Source organism: Pelodiscus sinensis, chromosome 2 (genome assembly GCF_052426305.1).
Source record: "Pelodiscus sinensis isolate ZL-2025 chromosome 2, ASM5242630v1, whole genome shotgun sequence".
Lineage (NCBI taxonomy): Eukaryota > Metazoa > Chordata > Testudines > Trionychidae > Pelodiscus > Pelodiscus sinensis.
Genome location: NC_143053.1, coordinates 2,065,085 through 2,084,002, shown reverse-complemented (window position 1 = coordinate 2,084,002; position 18,918 = coordinate 2,065,085). Strand labels below are relative to the sequence as shown.

The following is an 18,918-nucleotide window of genomic DNA, read 5'->3' as shown; positions in this document are numbered from 1 at the left end:
GCGGCAGGGCACCGCTCCCGGGACACCCCTCGTTAGGGGGACGCGTGCCGGGGCGGAGCCCGTTCCCGGGGGGCAGGGCTGGCTGTGCTGGACACCAGCGAAAGCCCCCCCCTCGCCCCCGGCCCCACCTCACCATGGCGATGTCGTAGCAGGTGTTGAAGAGGACGGTGAAGTCGGGGTCCTCCAGGCCTTTCTTCAGGGCCTTCAGCCTCTCCACCACCTCGTCCCGGTGATCGTGGGCGAACCCTGCACGAGCCAGGCCGCTCAGCTCCGACTCCCTCCCCGCCCTCCGCAGGGCCGCCGGAGCCGGGCCACGCGGGCGAAGCGACTCGCGCCCACGCCCCGGCCAGCCCCCAGGGCGACTCCCCCCCCGCCCTCCGCAGGGCCGCCAGAGCCAGGCCACGCGGGCAAAGGGACTCGCGCCCACGCCCCGGCCAGCCCCCAGGGCGACTCCCTCCCCCCCCGCCCTCCGCAGGGCCGCCGGAGCCGGGCCACGCGGGCGAAGCGACTCGCGCCCACGCCCCGGCCAGCCCCCAGGGCGACTCCCTCCCCCCCCCCGCCCTCCGCAGGGCCGCCAGAGCCGGGCCACGCGGGCGAAGCGACTCGCGCCCACGCCCCGGCCAGCCCCCAGGGCGACTCCCGGCCCCAGCCCCTCGGGGCGCGTGGGCAATTCCCCCGCCAGGCCCCACCCCCTCACCTGTGCGGCCAGGCGGGGGTTACGGGAGCCAGGCTGCAGCAAGAGAGTCACCCTCCCCCCACGCCCTGCGGGGCAGGAACAGCTGGGCGGAGTGTTCCACGGCACCCGGGGGGGGGGGGGGGGGGCGGGGCAGGAACAGCTGGGCGGAGTGCTCCAAGGCGCCCGGGGGGGGGGGGGGGGCGGGGCGGGGCAGGAACAGCTGGGCGGAGTGCTCCACAGCACCCGGGGAGGGGGGGGGGCGGGGCAGGAACAGCTGGGCGGAGTGCTCCACGGCGCCCGGGGGGGGGGGGGGCGGGGCAGGAACAGCTGGGCGGAGTGCTCCACGGCGCCCGGGGGGGGGGGGGGGGGGGCAGGAACAGCTGGGCGGAGTGCTCCATGGCGCCCGGGGGGGGGGGGCAGGGCGGGGCAGGAACAGCTGGGCGGAGTGCTCCATGGCGCCGGGGGGGGGGGGGCAGGGCGGGGCAGGAACAGCTGGGCAGAGTGCTCCACGGCGCCCGGGGGGGGGGGGGGCGGGGCAGGAACAGCTGGGCGGAGTGCTCCACGGCACCCGGGGAGGGGGGGGGGCGGGGCAGGAACAGCTGGGCGGAGTGCTCCAAGGCGCCGGGGGGGGGGGGGGGGGGGGGGGGCGGGGGGGGGGGCAGGAACAGCTGGGCGGAGTGCTCCAAGGCGCCGGGGGGGGGGGGGGGCGGGGCGGGGCAGGAACAGCTGGGCGGAGTGCTCCACGGCGCCCGGGGGGGGCGGGGGGCGGGGCGGGGCAGGAACAGCTGGGCGGAGTGCTCCACGGCGCCCGGGGGGCGGGGCGGGGCAGGAACAGCTGGGCGGAGTGCTCCACGGCGCCCGGGGGGGCGGGGCGGGAACAGCTGGGCGGAGTGCTCCACGGCGCCCAGGGGGGCAGGGCGGGGCAGGAACAGCTGGGCGGAGTGCTCCATGGCGCCGGGGGGGGGGGGGGGGGGGGGGCGGGGCAGGAACAGCTGGGCGGAGTGCTCCAAGGCGCCGGGGGGGGGGGGGGCGGGGCGGGGCAGGAACAGCTGGGCGGAGTGCTCCACGGCGCCCGGGGGGCGGGGCGGGGCAGGAACAGCTGGGCGGAGTGCTCCATGGCGCCCGGGGGGGGGGGGGGGGGGCAGGGCGGGGCAGGAACAGCTGGGCGGAGTGCTCCATGGCGCGGGGGGGGGGGGGGGGCGGGGCAGGAACAGCTGGGCGGAGTGCTCGACGGCACCCGGGGGGGGGGGGGGGCGGGGCAGGAACAGCTGGGCGGAGTGCTCCACGGCACCCGGGGAGGGGGGGGGGGGGGCAGGAACAGCTGGGCGGAGTGCTCCAAGGCGCCGGGGGGGGGGGGGGGGGCGCGGGGCGGGGCAGGAACAGCTGGGCGGAGTGCTCCACGGCGCCCGGGGGGGCGGGGCGGGGCAGGAACAGCTGGGCGGAGTGCTCCAAGGTGCCGGGGGGGGGGGGGGGGGGGGGCGGGGCAGGAACAGCTGGGCGGAGTGCTCCACGGCGCCCGGGGGGGTGCAGGACCCTGCTCGCTGCTGCAGAGAAGCCACACGCAGCCGCCGGGAGAGGGCAGCAGAGCAAAGCTGCCTGCTGGGTCGCTCCCGCTCCTGCTGCCCGGGGAGGGGGAGGCAGGACGACCCCGGCTGCCCCCCACATTGGTCCAGCCACAGGACCCCCCTGAAGCAGGGCCTGGGCCACGCCATCCTTGTGGAAAGGGGGTGATCCCTCTCCAGACACGGAGGCGAGGGATCCCATTCCTGCCCAGCCTCCACGGATCTGTCTAGCTCTTTTGGGACCCCTGAATCTCAGAGCTAACGTATTGGATGTACAAAGTGAACCCTTCTGAACACACTTACTGACTCTCAGCATGGGGCGACTCCTTAAACAGCGAGGGAGGCGGGGGGCCGCAGGGGGAGTTTGGGTGAAGGGGGCAGTTGTGACCCAGGGCAGGGGGCTGGGATGTGACCTGGAGCAGGGGCCTGGTGCAGGAGTTTGGGGTGTGATCTGGGGCAGCGGATTGGGGTGCAGGAGGGGGCAGGAGGATTGCAGGGAGGGAGGGGCTGGGGTGCCAGAGGCAGGCTCTGGCCGGGAGACTGACCTTGGTGACTCCCGGCCAGCAGCCCAGCAGGGTCTCAGCCAGCCTGCCATGTGCGTGTAAGGGGAGGGGGGCGGGGGGCTTCACACGCTGCCTGTTATTAACCAGCAGCTCCCATTGGCCAGTCTCTGGCCAGACCGCTAACGGCTCGTGCTGGGGGTGGCCGCAGCGACTGGAGCCTCCCCCCTCCCGTCCGGCTCAGCGCATGGGGAGAGAAGCCCCCGGCCGCGTTTCTGAGCGGCCTGCGAATGGGGCGAGGCGAGCAGGGGAGCCCGGGGACCACGGTGGGCCAGACCCGGCCTGCCCCGAATCGTCCAATGGCTGGGATAGCCCCGGCCTCCTTGTCCTCGGCTGTGTCCACAGCCCCGCTCACACCCTCCCGGGCCGAGAATTTCCTCCGCCACAGCCCGGGGCCCAGCAGCGCGAGGCGGGTGTCTGTGCCGGCGCCGAGTGGAGCAGAGGCAAACGCTGGTTCCAACCCGCCAACCCCCCCCCACAGGCACAAACAGATTTTCTTGCGGAAAACGTGTTTTGCAAAAACTAAACCAACTTTCTGTTGGGGGAAAAGAAATCATGGAAAGGAGCAGGCTCTCGCCAATGTCACGTTCTCCCTGGGCCAGGGCTCCCGGAGGGCCGGCCGCAGGAGACGGAGGCACGGAGCCCGACGGTGCCTGTGGGGTACCCGGAGCCACGGGCTCAGGCCGAGACCCCAACCCGGGAAGCGACAATTTCCCTTCGGGGGGGGGGGGAGCGGAAAACCTCCCGGCGGTTCTCCCAGAACGGAACCTCACAGGGAAACTGCCCCATTTGTGGCGCGTGACCCCGACCTGCACCCTGGGGTGATGGCCGACACGCCGCCTTCTGCATCGCGGGGCCGGGCCCTCGCTGGCAGGGGGCTCCCGCTGCCCAGGCTGGGCCCGGCGGCTCCATTTACCTTCGTAGCGCAGCTGGACGTAGAGGAGGAGGTAGGCGCAGTCCACGGCGCGCTGGCGGATGCTGGCGAGGGAGTCCGAGCAGCGGGGGGAGAACAGCGCCATCAGCACCCCCAGGTTGTGGAAGGGCACCATGGTCTGAGCAGGAGGGAGGGGATGGTGGTTAATGGCGCGCCCTGGACGCGCAGCGCTGGCAGGGTGAGCGGGACAAGTGGGGAGGTACCAGGGGGCGGCTCCAGGGGGCGCCAGTGGGGGGTACTGGGAGGAGGGCACCGGGGAAGGGGCTGCAGGGGGCGGGGACGGGGGGTCCCGGGAGGAGGGCACCGGGGAAGGGGCTGCAGGGGGCGGGGACGGGGGTCCCGGGAGGAGGGCGCCAGCAGGGGGGCTGCAGGGGGCAGGGAGGGGGGTCCCGGGAGGAGGGCACCGGCAGGGGGGCTGCAGGGGGGGTCCCGGGAGGGGGGCACCGGCAGGGGGGCTGCAGGGGGGGTCCCGGGAGGGGGGCGCCGGCAGGGGGCTGCAGGGGGAGTCCCGGGAGGGGGGCGCCGGCAGGGGGGCTGCAGGGGGAGTCCCGGGAGGGGGGCGCCGGCAGGGGGGCTGCAGGGGGGGTCCCGGGAGGGGGGCGCCGGCAGGGGGGCTGCAGGGGGGGTCCCGGGAGGGGGGGTCCCGGGAGGGGGGCGCCGGCAGGGGGGCTGCAGGGGGCAGGGAAGGGGGGGGTCCCGGGAGGGGGGCGCCGGCAGGGGGGCTGCAGGGGGCAGGGAAGGGGGGGTCCCGGGAGGGGGGCGCCGGCAGGGGGGCAGCAGGGGGCAGGGAGGGGGGTCCCGGGAGGGGGGCGCAGCAGGGGGGCTGCAGGGGGCAGGGAGGGGGGTCCCGGGAGGGGGGCACAAGCAGGGGGGCTGCAGGGGGCAGGGAAGGGGGGTCCCGGGAGGGGGGCGCCGGCAGGGGGGCTGCAGGGGGCAGGGAGGGGGGGTCCCGGGAGGGGGGCGCCGGCAGGGGGGCTGCAGGGGGCAGGGAGGGGGGGTCCCGGGAGGGGGGCACAAGCAGGGGGGCTGCAGAGGGCAGGGAAGGGGGGTCCCGGGAGGGGGGCGCCGGCAGGGGGGCTGCAGGGGGCAGGGAGGGGGGGTCCCGGGAGGGGGACGCCGGCAGGGGGGCTGCAGGGGGCAGGGAGGGGGGGTCCCGGGAGGGGGGCGCCGGCAGGGGGGGCTGCAGGGGGCAGGGAGGGGGGGTCCCGGGAGGGGGGCGCCGGCAGGGGGGCTGCAGGGGGCAGGGAGGGGGCACCGGCAGGGGGGCTGCAGGGGGCAGGGAGGGGGGGTCCCGGGAGGGGGACGCCGGCAGGGGGGCTGCAGGGGGCAGGGAGGGGGGGTCCCGGGAGGGGGGCACCGGCAGGGGGGCTGCAGGGGGCAGGGAGGGAGGGTCCCGGGAGGGGGCGCCGGCAGGGGGGCTGCAGGGGGCAGGGAGGGGGGGTCCCGGGAGGGGGGCGCCGGCAGGGGGGCTGCAGGGGGCAGGGAGGGGGCACCGGCAGGGGGGCTGCAGGGGGCAGGGAGGGGGGTCCCGGGAGGGGGACGCCGGCAGGGGGGCTGCAGGGGGCAGGGAGGGGGGTCCCGGGAGGGGGGCGCCGGCAGGGGGGCTGCAGGGGGCAGGGAGGGGGGGTCCCGGGAGGGGGGCACAAGCAGGGGGGCTGCAGAGGGCAGGGAAGGGGGGTCCCGGGAGGGGGGCGCCGGCAGGGGGGCTGCAGGGGGCAGGGAGGGGGGGTCCCGGGAGGGGGGCGCCGGCAGGGGGGCTGCAGGGGGGCAGGGAGGGGGCACCGGCAGGGGGGCTGCAGGGGGCAGGGAGGGGGGGTCCCGGGAGGGGGACGCCGGCAGGGGGGCTGCAGGGGGCAGGGAGGGGGGGGTCCCGGGAGGGGGGCACCGGCAGGGGGCTGCAGGGGGCAGGGAGGGAGGGTCCCGGGAGGGGGGCGCCGGCAGGGGGGGCTGCAGGGGGCAGGGAGGGGGGGTCCCGGGAGGGGGGCGCCGGCAGGGGGGCTGCAGGGGGCAGGGAGGGGGCACCGGCAGGGGGGGCTGCAGGGGGCAGGGAGGGGGGGTCCCGGGAGGGGGACGCCGGCAGGGGGGCTGCAGGGGGCAGGGAGGGGGGTCCCGGGAGGGGGGCGCCGGCAGGGGGGCTGCAGGGGGCAGGGAGGGGGGTCCCGGGAGGGGGGCGCCGGCAGGGGGGCTGCAGGGGGCAGGGAGGGGGGGTCCCGGGAGGGGGGCGCCGGCAGGGAGGCTGCAGGGGGCAGGGAGGGGGGGTCCCGGGAGGGGGGCGCCGGCAGGGAGGCTGCAGGGGGCAGGGAGGGGGGTCCCGGGAGGGGGGCGCCGGCAGGGAGGCTGCAGGGGGCAGGGAGGGGGGGTCCCGGGAGGGGGGCGCCGGCAGGGGGGCTGCAGGGGGCAGGGAGGGGGGGCGCCGGCAGGGGGGCTGCAGGGGGCAGGGAGGGGGGTCCCGGGAGGGGGGCGCCGGGAGGGGGGCTGCAGGGGGCAGGGAGGGGGGTCCCGGGAGGGGGGCGCCGGGAGGGGGGCTGGGGAACATGCAGAATGATCTGGGCAAACTGGAGAGGTTGGAAATTCAAGGACACGTGGGAATCCTGCCCGGCCCCCAGGCCCCTCCGCCCCAGCGCTGGGTGCTCGAGTCAGGCCTAGGGCCTGGCCGGCCGGGGAGGGGGACCCGCTGCACCTGCCGCGGCCGGGGGTCCGGGGGTCAGAGGGCAGCCGCCTGGGCACTCACGCTGACGTGCAGCTTGTCCAGGTAGCTCTCCAGCAGCGCGGCGCTGAGCTCCACCGCCCGCTCCCGCTCGTGCTCCTTGGCCGACCGCACCCAGGGGCCGAGGTGCTGCAGGGCCAGGCAGGGAGAGGGGCTCAGGCAGGCGGCCGAGGGCTGCCCCCCCGAGCGCCGCCTGCCCGGGCACAGGATGGCGTCATGCCTGGAAGGGCCCAGGCCAGGTGTCCCGACGCGGGGGCCTGCCCCCTGCCCACGCCCGAGCCAGGCCCGGCTGGTCTGCTGGCCACGGGCTGCTGCGTGGGCCCAGGGGCCCCAAGATGGGCACCTCGCCCTAGACCCCCAGCACCAGACTGGGGCGGGGAGAAATGGCCAGAAACCCACCGCGGCTTCCCCCATGTGCAGCCCGGAGCCTCCCTCCTCCTCCCTGCCCCGCGCCCCGGCCCCCCACCTCAAACATGCTCTGCAGCCCGCGGGGCGTCAGGTCCCTCTGCAGCAGGGCTGTCAGCAGGCCCTGCAGGGCCCCGGCGGCGTCGCGGTACAGGGCCTGCAAGGAGGAAGGGCACAGTGGTCTCGGCCCGGCCCACCGAGTCAGCCAGAGGGACCCAGGCTGGCCACAGGGACCGGCCGGCAGCTGCTTAGACACGGCTGAGCGGGGGAAGGGGAGTCCTTCTCCTCCGGGCGCTGCACCCTGGGGGTGCCCCAAAGTCTGTACAAAGGGGCCGTGCGGGGTCAAATGGAGCTTCCGTCCTGCGGATTGTGTCTGCCCGTGTGCCGGTGTGGGGCCTGGGGGGTACGGACACGGGCTCTGGGCTGGTGCGCTGGGTGTCCCTGCTGTAGGGAGGGGCTGTCCAGTCAGTGACTGTGCGAACTAGCCCGGCCCCAGGGACACTGGCTCTCGGTGAGGCCGATTCACACCTGAGGGAGGCGTCTGGGAACAGGCGAACCAGCCAGGGCGTAATGGCGGCTGACATGTGAAACAGACCAGTCACTTGGCCTTGTGACCCGCTCCAGTCTGGGAGACCCCAGAGACACAGACGTGCCAGGAGGCGTCTCCGTCTCGGCTGTAATCTCGCTCCTGATCCCAGGTGCAGCCTTGCGGGGCAGCGAGCGGGAAGGAGGCCGACCCGCCCTGGCACAGGATGGGCACCAGACACTGCTAAGCCGGCAGCTTGTAGCATCTCTGCTGAGAGCCTGCGTCCAGAGCTGGGTGCCTGGTGCGTGCGACGGATTCGCCTTCACAGCCTCAGTCCCGCCTTCCCTCTCTCTCGTTAATAACCCCTCAGGGGGTGGATGCTAAAGGACGGGCCCAGCGTGATCTCGTGGGGAAGATCCAGCGTGGGAACTGGCCGGGGATCTGGGGCTGGTTCCTTGGGACCCGGAGAACCCGTCCGGGTAGGTGGGACTGGGTTCTAGAACCCCCCCGTCAGGCCCGGGGCTGGGTGGGGCACGGATATAGCTGGGGTGTCCGAGGGGGTTTGCTCGTGAGGTTCCTGCTGGGACTGGCAGCTGGAGCGCTCGGTGGGGCTGGTCTGTGGCCTGTTGGGAAGGTCTCGTCGGGGGCTGCGAGGAGCCTGGTTTGAGCGATTCGCCCTGAGCGGTGCCCAGGCCCGGCCCCTCCCAGGCTCCCCTCCCACCTCCTTGTGCCGGGTGTCCGGCCCGGGGCCGTCTCGCTCCTTCAGGACATGCAGCGGCGGAAGGGCCAGGACGCTGCTCAGGCAGGTTTCCAGGAGCTCCCCCTGGGCAGGCTCCCCCAGCGGCGGCTCCAGGACGCTGGCCAAGGAGTCAAGGGGCAATAAGGCCGAGCGCTGGGAGCGACGGGCATGCGAGCCGGCCCACACGGGGCCCTCCTGCTGCGTGGCGGCCCGGCCCAGCCCAGCCCCTCCCCAGAGCGGTGCCAGGACAGCGCTGCTCGCGCCCAGCGCCCGGCTGAGCCGCTAGCAGCGCCAGGCCCCCGGCGGGCACAGAGCAGCGGGGACCCCGCGGAGGGCGAGGGCGCGGCCTGGGCGCTGGCCAGGCTCCGCTCACTCCACCGCGCCGTCGGGGACAGGCGCTCAGCAGGCGCTTTCCACCCCCGGGGAGCCCAGAAGGATACACCAGGGAGGTGCAGGAGACCATGGCCCTCTGGCGAACGGGGGTCCTCAGCGCGTCCAGGGGCTCCGCTTTGATGAACTCCTGTATGTGAGAGGGGGGAGGAGAAATCCAGCAGCTCAGCCCAGGAGCGTGGACCCAGAACGCCGGCCACGCGGGGTCTTGGCACCACTCCGCCTCCGTGGCACGGCCACGCCAACTCCGGCCTGCCCCGCCAACACCCACTGAGCCGGGCTCGCTCCCGCCGCCTCCGTGGCACGGCCACGCCAACTCCGGCCTGCCCCGCCAACACCCACTGAGCCGGGCTCGCTCCCGCCGCCTCCGTGGCATGGCCACGCCAACTCCGGCCTGCCCCGCCAACACCCACTGAGCCGGGCTCGCTCCCGCCGCCTCCGTGGCACGGCCACGCCAACTCCGGCCTGCCCCGCCAACACCCACTGAGACGGGCTCGCTCCCGCCGCCTCCGTGGCACGGCCACGCCAACCCTGGTCTGCCCCGCCAACACCCACTGAGCCAGGCTCGCTCCCGCCGCCTCCGTGGCACGGCCACGCCAACCCTGGTCTGCCCCGCCAACACCCACTCAACCAGGCTCGCTTCCGCCGCCTCCATGGCACGGCCATGCCAACTCCGGCCTGTCCCGCCAACACCCACTGAGCCAGGCTCGCTCCCGCCGCCTCCATGGCACAGCCACGCCAACTCCGGCCTGCCCCGCCAACACCCACTGAGACGGGCTCGCTCCTGCCGCCTCCGTGGCACGGCCACGCCAACTCCGGTCTGCCCCACCAACACCCACTGAGCCGGGCTCACTCCCGCCGCCTCCGTGGCACGGCCACACCAACCCTGGTCTGCCCCACCCAGCCAATACTCGGCCCAGCTGCCTCCCGCAGACCCGGCACACTCCTGCTGCCGCCCAGCTGCTGACTGGATGCCACTAGTGAACCCCGCAGCTGCCCCCAGCCTCTCCTGGGAAAGGGGAGAGCCCCCGCCCCCAGTGCCAGGCCCAGGCCACACTGTAGCCGTTCCCCTCGCCCCAGCCAGCTCCCCCACCCACCAGTGCCGGCTGAGCTGTAGCCGTCCCTCCTCGCCCCCAGCGCCAAGCCCAGGCCAAGCTGTAGCCGCCCCCCCCCCCCCCCCGCCCCGGGCCAGCACCCCCCAGATCCAGGCCCTGGGCGAGCTGTAGCCGCCCCCCCCCCCGCCCCGGGCCAGCACCCCCCAGATCCAGGCCCTGGGCGAGCTGTAGCCACCCCCCCCCCCGCGCCAGCACCCCCCAGATCCAGGCCCTGGGCGAGCTGTAGCCGCCCCCCTGCTTACCACCATCTGCGCAAGGAGCTCGGCTTTGCGGGAGAAGACGAAGGGCCCCGCCTGCGCGCTGCCGCCGACGGCCTGGCTGATCATGCACACGCTGCGGATCAGGCACAGCTTCAGCGTCAGGTCCTGAGAGCGGAGATGGGAGCAGCCGTGAGGCAGAGCCAGAGCCAGGGCCAGGCCGGGGCAGACCCGACTCCCCGGGGAGCCCCACTAGGCCGGGAACGAGCTGCGGGACTCGGCTTCTGCTCCACGGGGCCTCTGAGCAGCACGCAGGGACAGGAGGGGCCGAGGAAAGGCTCTTCTGCCAGCCCGGCCGTGGGCGTGCCCAGGGGTCCAGAGGCCTTTCCAGCCAGCGGGCACCCTGCAGAGCTGGCTGCAGCCTCGTGGGTCCCGCCAGGAGCTGTGCTGTGGACACAGCGTCAGAGCCTCACGGGGCCGGCCGGCAGCAGGGCTCCCCGGCAGACCAGACACACCCCGCCCCCGCCGTGGTAGAGTGTGGCCCCGGCACGGGCTGAGACACCCTGCCTCCACCGGTGCCGGAGCGCGACCCTGGCGGGCCGAGAGAGACCCTGCCTCCACCGGTGCCGGAGCGTGACCTCGGCACGTGCCAAGAGAGCTCCCCCCCGGTGCCAGAGAACCCCCCCAGGGCCGGAGCACGACCCCAACACGTGCCAAGAGAGCTCCCCCCCGGTGCCGGAGCGCGACCCTGGCGGGTCGAGAGAGACCCTGCCTCCACCGGTGCCGGAGCGCGACCCTGGCGGGCCGAGAGAGACCCTGCCTCCACCGGTGCCGGAGCGCGACCCTGGCGGGCCGAGAGAGACCCTGCCTCCACCGGTGCCGGAGCGCGACCCTGGCGGGCCGAGAGAGACCCTGCCTCCACCGGTGCCGGAGCGCGACCCTGGCGGGCCGAGAGAGACCCTGCCTCCACCGGTGCCGGAGCGCGACCCTGGCGGGCCGAGAGAGACCCTGCCTCCACCGGTGCCGGAGCGCGACCCCGGCACGTGCCAAGAGAGCTCCCCCCCGGTGCCGGAGCGTGACCCTGGCGGGCCGAGAGAGACCCTGCCTCCACCGGTGCCGGAGCGCGACCCTGGCGGGCCGAGAGAGACCCTGCCTCCACCAGTGCCGGAGCGCGACCCTGGCGGGCCGAGAGAGCCCCCCCAGTGCCGGAGAACCCCCAGGGCTGGAGCACGACCCCAGCGGCCGAGAGAACCCCCCCAGTGCCGGAGAGAGCCTGGGGTAGGTGAGCGGAGACCCTGCCCCGCGAGGTGGCTGCGAAGCCAGCAGCACGGCCCGCCCCGCGCCCGGTGCCCCCGAGGGGAGGAGCAGAGCAGGAAGCCGGAAGCTTGGCCCGGGAGCGGTTAGTGCCAGAAGGGAAAGGGTTAATGGGCCTGGAGATGCTGCAGCTGGGACCTGCCACGCCCCTCGCGCTGGACAGACGCCAGTCCTGCGCCTCCGGCTCTCAGCGTCTGGGGAGCTGGGCACCGGCCGGGGGGGAACCGGGGGGGGCAGGGTTAGTGAGTTTTAGCCGAGCTCCGGGGACCTGGGCACAGGGGAGGGGAGGGGAGGGGAGGGGCAGGGCAGGGTTAGTGAGTTTTAGCCGAGCTCCGGGGACCTGGGCACAGGGGAGGGGAGGGGCAGGGCAGGGTTAGTGAGTTTTAGCCGAGCTCCGGGGACCTGGGCACAGGGGAGGGGAGGGGCAGGGCAGGGTTAGTGAGTTTTAGCCGAGCTCCGGGGACCTGGGCACAGGGGAGGGGAGGGGAGGGGAGGGGCAGGGCAGGGTTAGTGAGTTTTAGCCGAGCTCCGGGGACCTGGGCACAGGGGAGGGGAGGGGCAGGGCAGGGTTAGTGAGTTTTAGCCGAGCTCCGGGGACCTGGGCACAGGGGAGGGGAGGGGCAGGGCAGGGTTAGTGAGTTTTAGCCGAGCTCCGGGGACCTGGGCACAGGGGAGGGGAGGGGCAGGGCAGGGTTAGTGAGTTTTAGCCGAGCTCCAGGGATCTGGGCACCAGCGGGGGCGGGCGCAGGGTCACTGGCCGGCCCTGGGGGCCCATCACACCACACTCCTCCACCTCGTGAGTTCCCCCATTCCCAGGGCCCGGGAGGCAGCCCCACAAGCCCAGCACAGGGCTCTGGGTCGGGGCCCCGGCTCTGCAGCACACGCACAGCTGCCCCATTAGAGGAGCGAGGTTCTGGAACGGCCTCCAAGGGAAGTCGTGGGGGCAAAAGATCTATCTGGTTTCAAGATTAAACTAGCTGGGTTTATGAAGGGGATGGTTTGATGAGATAACATGATCTCGGTAACTAATTGACCATTCACTATCAGTGGGAATAGGTCAATGGAGGGATGATAGGAGTTACTAGAGAACTTTCTGGGGGTCTGGCTGGTGAGTCTTGCCCACATGCTCAGGGTTTAGCTGATCGCCATATTTGGGGTGGGGAAGGAATTTTCCTCCAGGTAGATTGGCAGAGGCCCTGGAGGTTTTTCGCCTTCCTCTGTAGCATGGGGCACAGATCACAGCTGGAGGATTCTCTGCATCTTGGGGCCTTCACAGTATCTGAAGGCTTCAATATCTGAGATCTAGGTGAGAGGACTATTCTAGGGGGGTGGGTGAGATTCTGTGGCCTGCACTGTGCAGGGGGTCAGACTAGATGATCAGAATGGTCCCTTCTGACCTTAGAGTCTATGAGCTATGGGGGCCTCTCCGGGGTCTGGCCAGGCCAAGGAGGCTGTCGAGGCACCAAGGCAGCCTGGAGCCTTCCCGGGCCTGCCCAGAGGCTGAGCGCCAGAGCCCTGCCGGGGCCCAGAGCAAGGAGGCAGCCCAGCTCGGCTGCTGGCTCCAGGCCCTGTGCCCAGCAGCACGGTGCAGCGAGAAGGCCGGCAGTGGCCGCGCCTGGCTGCTCCCGGGGCAGACAGACAGACAGAGGCAGGCAGAGCAGAGGAGGGCGGATCGGGCGCCTCACACTGTACCTTGGTTTCTACCTTTATTCCCAGAACCTGAACAAGCAAAAGAAACACACGTTAGCAACCGAGTGGGTGCTGCAGCCGCCGGCCTGCTCCCAGGGCACAGCAGGGCCCGCCGGGGGCTCTCGCTCGCTCCTGTGCCCAGGCCCCGCCGGCCTGCTCCCAGGGCACAGCAGGGCCCGCCGGGGGCTCTCGCTCGCTCCTGTGCCCAGGCCCCGCCGGCCTGCTCCCAGGGCACAGCAGGGCCCGCCGGGGGCTCTCGCTCGCTCCTGTGCCCAGGCCCCGCCGGCCTGCTCCCAGGGCACAGCAGGGCCCGCCGGGGGCTCTCGCTCGCTCCTGTGCCCAGGCCCCCCCGGCCGCCCCGGAGCCCACCTTGGTGTCGAAGCAGCGGGAGATGTTGCTGAGGATGTCCGTGTCGAGCCGGGCCAGCAGCAGCTCCCGGGGCGCGTGCTGGGCTATGGAGCCGTAGCACAGGATCAGCGCGCTCTTGAGCTTCTCCGCTTCGCTCTCGCTGCGGTCCTGGGACAGAGGCAGGCCAGCCGGTGGGGGACAGGGGCAGGCCTCCCTCCCACCCACACGGGCTCGCCCTCCTGTCCCTCCCAGGCGCTCCTGCCCAGGCTGCTGTTTGCACCCCCGGTCACCGCTGGGGAAGGGGGTGCGGCATGCGCCAGGCAACACCGAGACAAGCTGCCCAGCGTCGCCCCTTGGGCCCGGCGTGACCGTGGGGCGTTCGCGGCCGCAGCTGCGGGTGAGGCACGTGGCCCCTGCTCACCCACAGCACAGCGGGGGGAGTCCGGGTCGATCCTGCCCCCCCTCCAGCTTCCACAGGCAGCGCTCCCAGGCCCCATGGGCTGACCCCCTGGCCCGGCGCAGGCAACAGCCGCTCCCTGGGCCGCTGACCAGCCCCTCCGCCCCGTGGCCGATGCGGAAACAGGCTGCGTGGCGGCGGCAGAGCTGGGACGCTGCCCACGGGGACGCCCCACGCGGCAGCAGGCGGCCGGGCCCCTCACCTTGAAGAGGCTGAACAGCCCCACGGACTTCCGGAAGACGTCGGACTTGACGAAGTCCTGCAGCGCGGCCAGGGCCTCAGCCAGGTGGCTCGCGGAGCAGATCCCCAGGGCGGAGGCGAGACCCTGGGACAGACAGGGAGGGACCCGCTCATCCCCCGGGCTCGCACGCCAGGCCCAGCGCCATCGGCAGCTGTTCACACTGGCTGGGACGCCCGTCGCCAAGGGCTCCCCGGGGCACAGGGGCAGGACGGGCCCCGCTGGCAGCGCAGGGGCTCCGGGTGCCCACGGTGCTGGCAGTGAGTGCACAGCCAAGAGGCCGGCAGGGGCTGGTTTCCCCCACCCACAACCCAGCCCCGCTAGCAGCCAGGCAGGCGCATGCGAGGGGGACGGCCCCATGGAGCGCCCCTCCTGGGGGCCCCACCCTTCGCACGGCGCCCAGTGCCCTGCGCTGGCCCGGAGCAGGCAGGGACGCACCCAGCGGGCACACGGGACACCGGGCCCTGGTGCAGGCCGGGGCAAATGGCAGGGCCAGCTTCCCCGAGGCCGGAACCCGCCAGGGAGGCAGAAGGGCGGGAGCTGGAATGAGCTGGGGCCACAAGGGGCGGGCGGAGGGCTGAGACATACAGAGGGAGGTGGGGGGTGAGCTGGGTACGGAAGGAGTGGGGGGGGCTGTGACAGAGGGAGGAGGGCACTGGGGGGGGGGGGGGAGGCCCCTCTCACTGAGCCACCTACTGTGTCCTCACCTCCCTTTCCGCTTCCTCCTGGTACCTGGCTGTCTCCAGCAGCACCTGGAGCTGCTTTTGCACCAGGGCCGTGCTGGAGCAGACGCCCAGGGCGGTCCCGAGGCCCCGGTACAGGAAGTTCTGCAAGAGAAGGGGAGCGTCGGGCTCTGGGACCCAGCCAAGCCTCAGGGGCAGACACCACACGGGGCCACCCTCTTGGCTCCCCGACCACCAAGCAGGGCAGGGCAGGGCAGGGCCCTGCAGCTGGTTCTGGAGGGGAGCAAGGACCCAGAGCACCTGGCCACCCCACCCCCCCCCGTCACACCCCCTCAGCTGGTTCTGGAGGGGAGCAAGGACCCAGAGCACCTGGCCACCCCCCCCCCGTCACACCCCCTCAGCTGGTTCTGGAGGGGAGCAGGGACACAGAGCACATGGCCACCCCCCCCCCCCGTCACACCCCCTCAGCTGGTTCTGGAGGGGAGCAGGGACACAGAGCACATGGCCACACACCCCCCCCCCCGTCACACCCCCTCAGCTGGTTCTGGAGGGGAGCAGGGACGCAGAGCACATGGCCACACCCCCCCCCCGTCACACCCCCTCAGCTGGTTTTGGAGGGGAGCAGGGACACAGAGCACCTGGCCACACACACACACACCCCCCCCCCCGTCACACCCCTTCAGCTGGTTCTGGAGGGGAGCAAGGACGCAGCGCACCCGGCCCTGCCCGGGGCCCGGGGACAGACCTTCTCGGCGGCCAGGCCATCGTAGCTGCCCAGCTGCTTGCCCATCTCCCCGCTAAGCTGGCAGACCCAGGCATCGTCGGCTGTCGCCGTCAGCGTCTCTCGCAGGAGCTGCAGGCAAGGGAGGGTCAAACACAGCGGCCCATGAGCACCCAGCCTCTCCGCCCGGCTCCCGCGGGGGCTGCGGGCAAGGGAGGGTCGCACACAGCGGCCCATGGGCACCCAGCCTCTCCGCCTGGCTCCCGCGGGGGCTGCGGGCAAGGGAGGGTCACACACAGCGGCCCATGGGCACCCAGCCTCTCCGCCCGGCTCCCGCGGGGGCTGCGGGCAAGGGAGGGTCGCACACAGCGGCCCATGGGCACCCAGCCTCTCCGCCCGGCTCCCGCGGGGGCTGCGGGCAAGGGAGGGTCGCACACAGCGGCCCATGGGCACCCAGCCTCTCCGCCTGGCTCCCGCAGGAGCTGCGGGCAAGGGAGGGTCGCACACAGCGGCCCATGGGCACCCAGCCTCTCCGCCCGGCTCCCGCGGGGGCTGCGGGCAAGGGAGGGTCGCACACAGCGGCCCATGGGCACCCAGCCTCTCCGCCTGGCTCCCGCAGGAGCTGCAGGCAAGGGAGGGTCGCACACAGTGACCCATGGGCACCCAGCCTCTCCGCCCGGCTCCCGCGGGGGCTGCGGGCAAGGGAGGGTCGCACACAGCGGCCCATGGGCACCCAGCCTCTCCGCCCGGCTCCCGCGGGGGCTGCGGGCAAGGGAGGGTCGCACACAGCGGCCCATGGGCACCCAGCCTCTCCGCCCGGCTCCCGCAGGAGCTGCAGGCAAGGGAGGGTCGCACACAGCGGCCCATGGGCACCCACCCAGCCTCTCTGCCCGGCTCCCGCGGGGGCTGCGGGCAAGGGAGGGTCAAACACAGCGGCCCATGGGCACCCACCCAGCCTCTCCGCCCGGCTCCCGCAGGAGCTGCAGGCAAGGGAGGGTCGCACACAGCGGCCCATGGGCACCCAGCCTCTCCGCCCGGCTCCCGCGGGGGCTGCGGGCAAGGGAGGGTCGCACACAGCGGCCCATGGGCACCCAGCCTCTCCGCCCGGCTCCCGCGGGGGCTGCGGGCAAGGGAGGGTCACACACAGCGGCCCATGGGCACCCAGCCTCTCCGCCCGGCTCCCGCGGGGGCTGCAGGCAAGGGAGGGTCGCACACAGCGGCCCATGGGCACCCAGCCTCTCCGCCCGGCTCCCGTGGGGGCTGCGGGCAAGGGAGGGTCGCACACAGCGGCCCATGGGCACCCAGCCTCTCCGCCTGGCTCCCGTGGGGGCTGCGGGCAAGGGAGGGTCGCACACAGCGGCCCATGGGCACCCAGCCTCTCCGCCCGGCTCCCGCGGGGGCTGTGGGCAAGGGAGGGTCGCACACAGCGGCCCATGGGCACCCACCCAGCCTCTCCGCCTGGCTCCCGCGGGAGCTGCAGGCAAGGGAGGGTCGCACACAGCGGCCCATGGGCACCCAGCCTCTCCGCCCGGCTCCCGCGGGGGCTGTGGGCAAGGGAGGGTCGCACACAGCGGCCCATGGGCACCCAGCCTCTCCGCCCGGCTCCCGCGGGGGCTGTGGGCAAGGGAGGGTCGCACACAGCGGCCCATGGGCACCCACCCAGCCTCTCCGCCTGGCTCCCGCGGGGGCTGCGGGCAAGGGAGGGTCACACACAGCGGCCCATGGGCACCCAGCCTCTCCGCCCGGCTCCCGCGGGGGCTGTGAGCAAGGGAGGGTCGCACACAGCGGCCCATGGGCACCCACCCAGCCTCTCCGCCTGGCTCCCGCGGGAGCTGCAGGCAAGGGAGGGTCGCACACAGCGGCCCATGGGCACCCAGCCTCTCCGCCTGGCTCCCGCAGGAGCTGCAGGCAAGGGAGGGTCGCACACAGCGGCCCATGGGCACCCAGCCTCTCCGCCCGGCTCCCGCGGGGGCTGTGGGGCAGACAGAGGGGCCCAAGCCCAGCCCTGCCCTCGCCCGTCCGCCTGCTTCCCACCCGCCCCCGGAGCAAGCGCGGCGGGGTCATTCCAGGACACATGCCCCAGATGCCAGGCCAGGCTCCTGCCTTGCTCCCTGGCATGTGCTGCTCTGGGATTCGCACCCCCGGCAGCGACACCAGGGACCGGGCAGCTGCCTCGGCGCGGGAGGAGCTGTGATGTGGTGGGCAGGCCACATCCACTGGGGGCTGTGCGTGGGCTGGGGTGACCCCTACCGGCCGGTACCTGTAGCTCTGCCCGGCAGGGGGGCTGCCTGAGGTCACAGGCAAAAGGACCCGGCCTGTCCCACCAGTTGAGGGAAGGGACAGGACAAAGGGGCAGTTGCTGGCTGGGAAACATGAAGGAAACAGCCTGGGGGCTGAGAGTCTAGGGGGGCGATGGATCCCCTCCCCCAAGGGGGCTGAGAGTCTGGGGGGGGCGATGGATCCCCTCCCCCAAGGGGGCTGAGAGTCTGGGGGGGCGATGGATCCCCTCCCCCAAGGGGGCTGAGAGTCTGGGGGGGGGGCGATGGATCCCCTCCCCCAAGGGGGCTGAGAGTCTGGGGGGGGGCGATGGATCCCCTCCCCCAAGGGGGCTGAGAGTCTGGGGGGGGGGCGATGGATCCCCTCCCCCAAGGGGGCTGAGAGTCTGGGGGGGGGGCGATGGATCCCCTCCCCCAAGGGGGCTGAGAGTCTGGGGGGGCGATGGATCCCCTCCCCCAAGGGGGCTGAGAGTCTGGGGGGGGGGCGATGGATCCCCTCCCCCAAGGGGGCTGAGAGTCTGGGGGGGGGGGGCGATGGATCCCCTCCCCCAAGGGGGCTGAGAGTCTGGGGGGGGGGGGCGATGGATCCCCTCCCCCAAGGGGGCTGAGAGTCGGGGGGGGCGATGGATCCCCTCCCCCAAGGGGGCTGAGAGTCGGGGGGGGCGATGGATCCCCTCCCCCATGGGGGCTGAGAGTCTGGGGGGGCGATGGATCCCCTCCCCCAAGGGGGCTGAGAGTCGGGGGGGGCGATGGATCCCCTCCCCCAAGGGGCTGAGGCATCCTGGCCCGGACTCCTGTAGCCACGTCCCGTGTGTGCTGGGCTGGATCCCGGAGCAGCAATAACCCCCGTTCTACCGGCGGGCGGAGTCTGTTTGGCTGCTGCGGGGCTGCAGGACCGGGGGAACCCGCCACAGGAGAGCCTCCCTCCGCCCCGCCCGCCCGCCCGCCGAGGGGCACGGCCCCAGCCCCTCGCCCGTGCGCCCTGGCCTGCGAGCAACCTACCAGGAGCAGCTTGGCTTCCCACTCGCCTAGGGCCAGGGTCTGCTCCGTGTTGGCTGCAAGACAAAGCCGGCCCGTGAGCAGGCTGCCCCCGGCCCCCTCCCAGCACTCGGCACGAGGGGGGGCCCGCGGCGGGGCTGGCCGGACGGGCCAGAGCGGAGTCCAGGCTCCGTGCCAGCACCCCCCCCCCGGGCCGCAGCACCCAAGTTACTGCACTGACGTGTCCCAGCCGCCGCTCACCAGGGCGTGACCCCAGCGGATCCCTGCGCCGGGCTGCACGGACCCTGGCTCTGGCCCCAGGCAACCCTCGGCGAGTGGAAGGGTTCATCCCCAGAGGAGGTCGCACCTTCCCCAGCCACTCAGGAGCATGGCCCCCCCATGC

General features: G+C 73.8%; 1 protein-coding gene across 6 annotated transcripts in view; it reads right to left on the bottom strand.

Annotated features, from left to right (window-relative positions):
• Window positions 1-18,918, bottom strand: part of MROH1 (maestro heat like repeat family member 1) — a 65,525-nt gene that overhangs the window by 20,837 nt on the left and 25,770 nt on the right. For 4 of the 6 annotated variants that reach the window (XM_089776085.1, XM_089776087.1, XM_089776090.1 and 1 more), the window contains exons 18-30: window positions 18,540-18,592; window positions 15,286-15,393; window positions 14,565-14,684; window positions 13,822-13,944; window positions 13,184-13,330; window positions 12,818-12,844; window positions 9,857-9,979; window positions 8,550-8,629; window positions 8,092-8,227; window positions 6,906-7,001; window positions 6,464-6,568; window positions 3,715-3,850; window positions 134-246 (exon numbers count right to left, since the gene is read on the bottom strand). In XM_089776085.1, coding sequence (XP_089632211.1) covers window positions 134-246; window positions 3,715-3,850; window positions 6,464-6,568; window positions 6,906-7,001; window positions 8,092-8,227; window positions 8,550-8,629; window positions 9,857-9,979; window positions 12,818-12,844; window positions 13,184-13,330; window positions 13,822-13,944; window positions 14,565-14,684; window positions 15,286-15,393; window positions 18,540-18,592 — 1,367 coding nt within the window. The remainder of the gene's footprint in view (window positions 1-133; window positions 247-3,714; window positions 3,851-6,463; window positions 6,569-6,905; window positions 7,002-8,091; window positions 8,228-8,549; window positions 8,630-9,856; window positions 9,980-12,817; window positions 12,845-13,183; window positions 13,331-13,821; window positions 13,945-14,564; window positions 14,685-15,285; window positions 15,394-18,539; window positions 18,593-18,918) is intronic. The other 2 variants (XM_089776088.1, XM_089776089.1) reach the window with 1 other exon arrangement.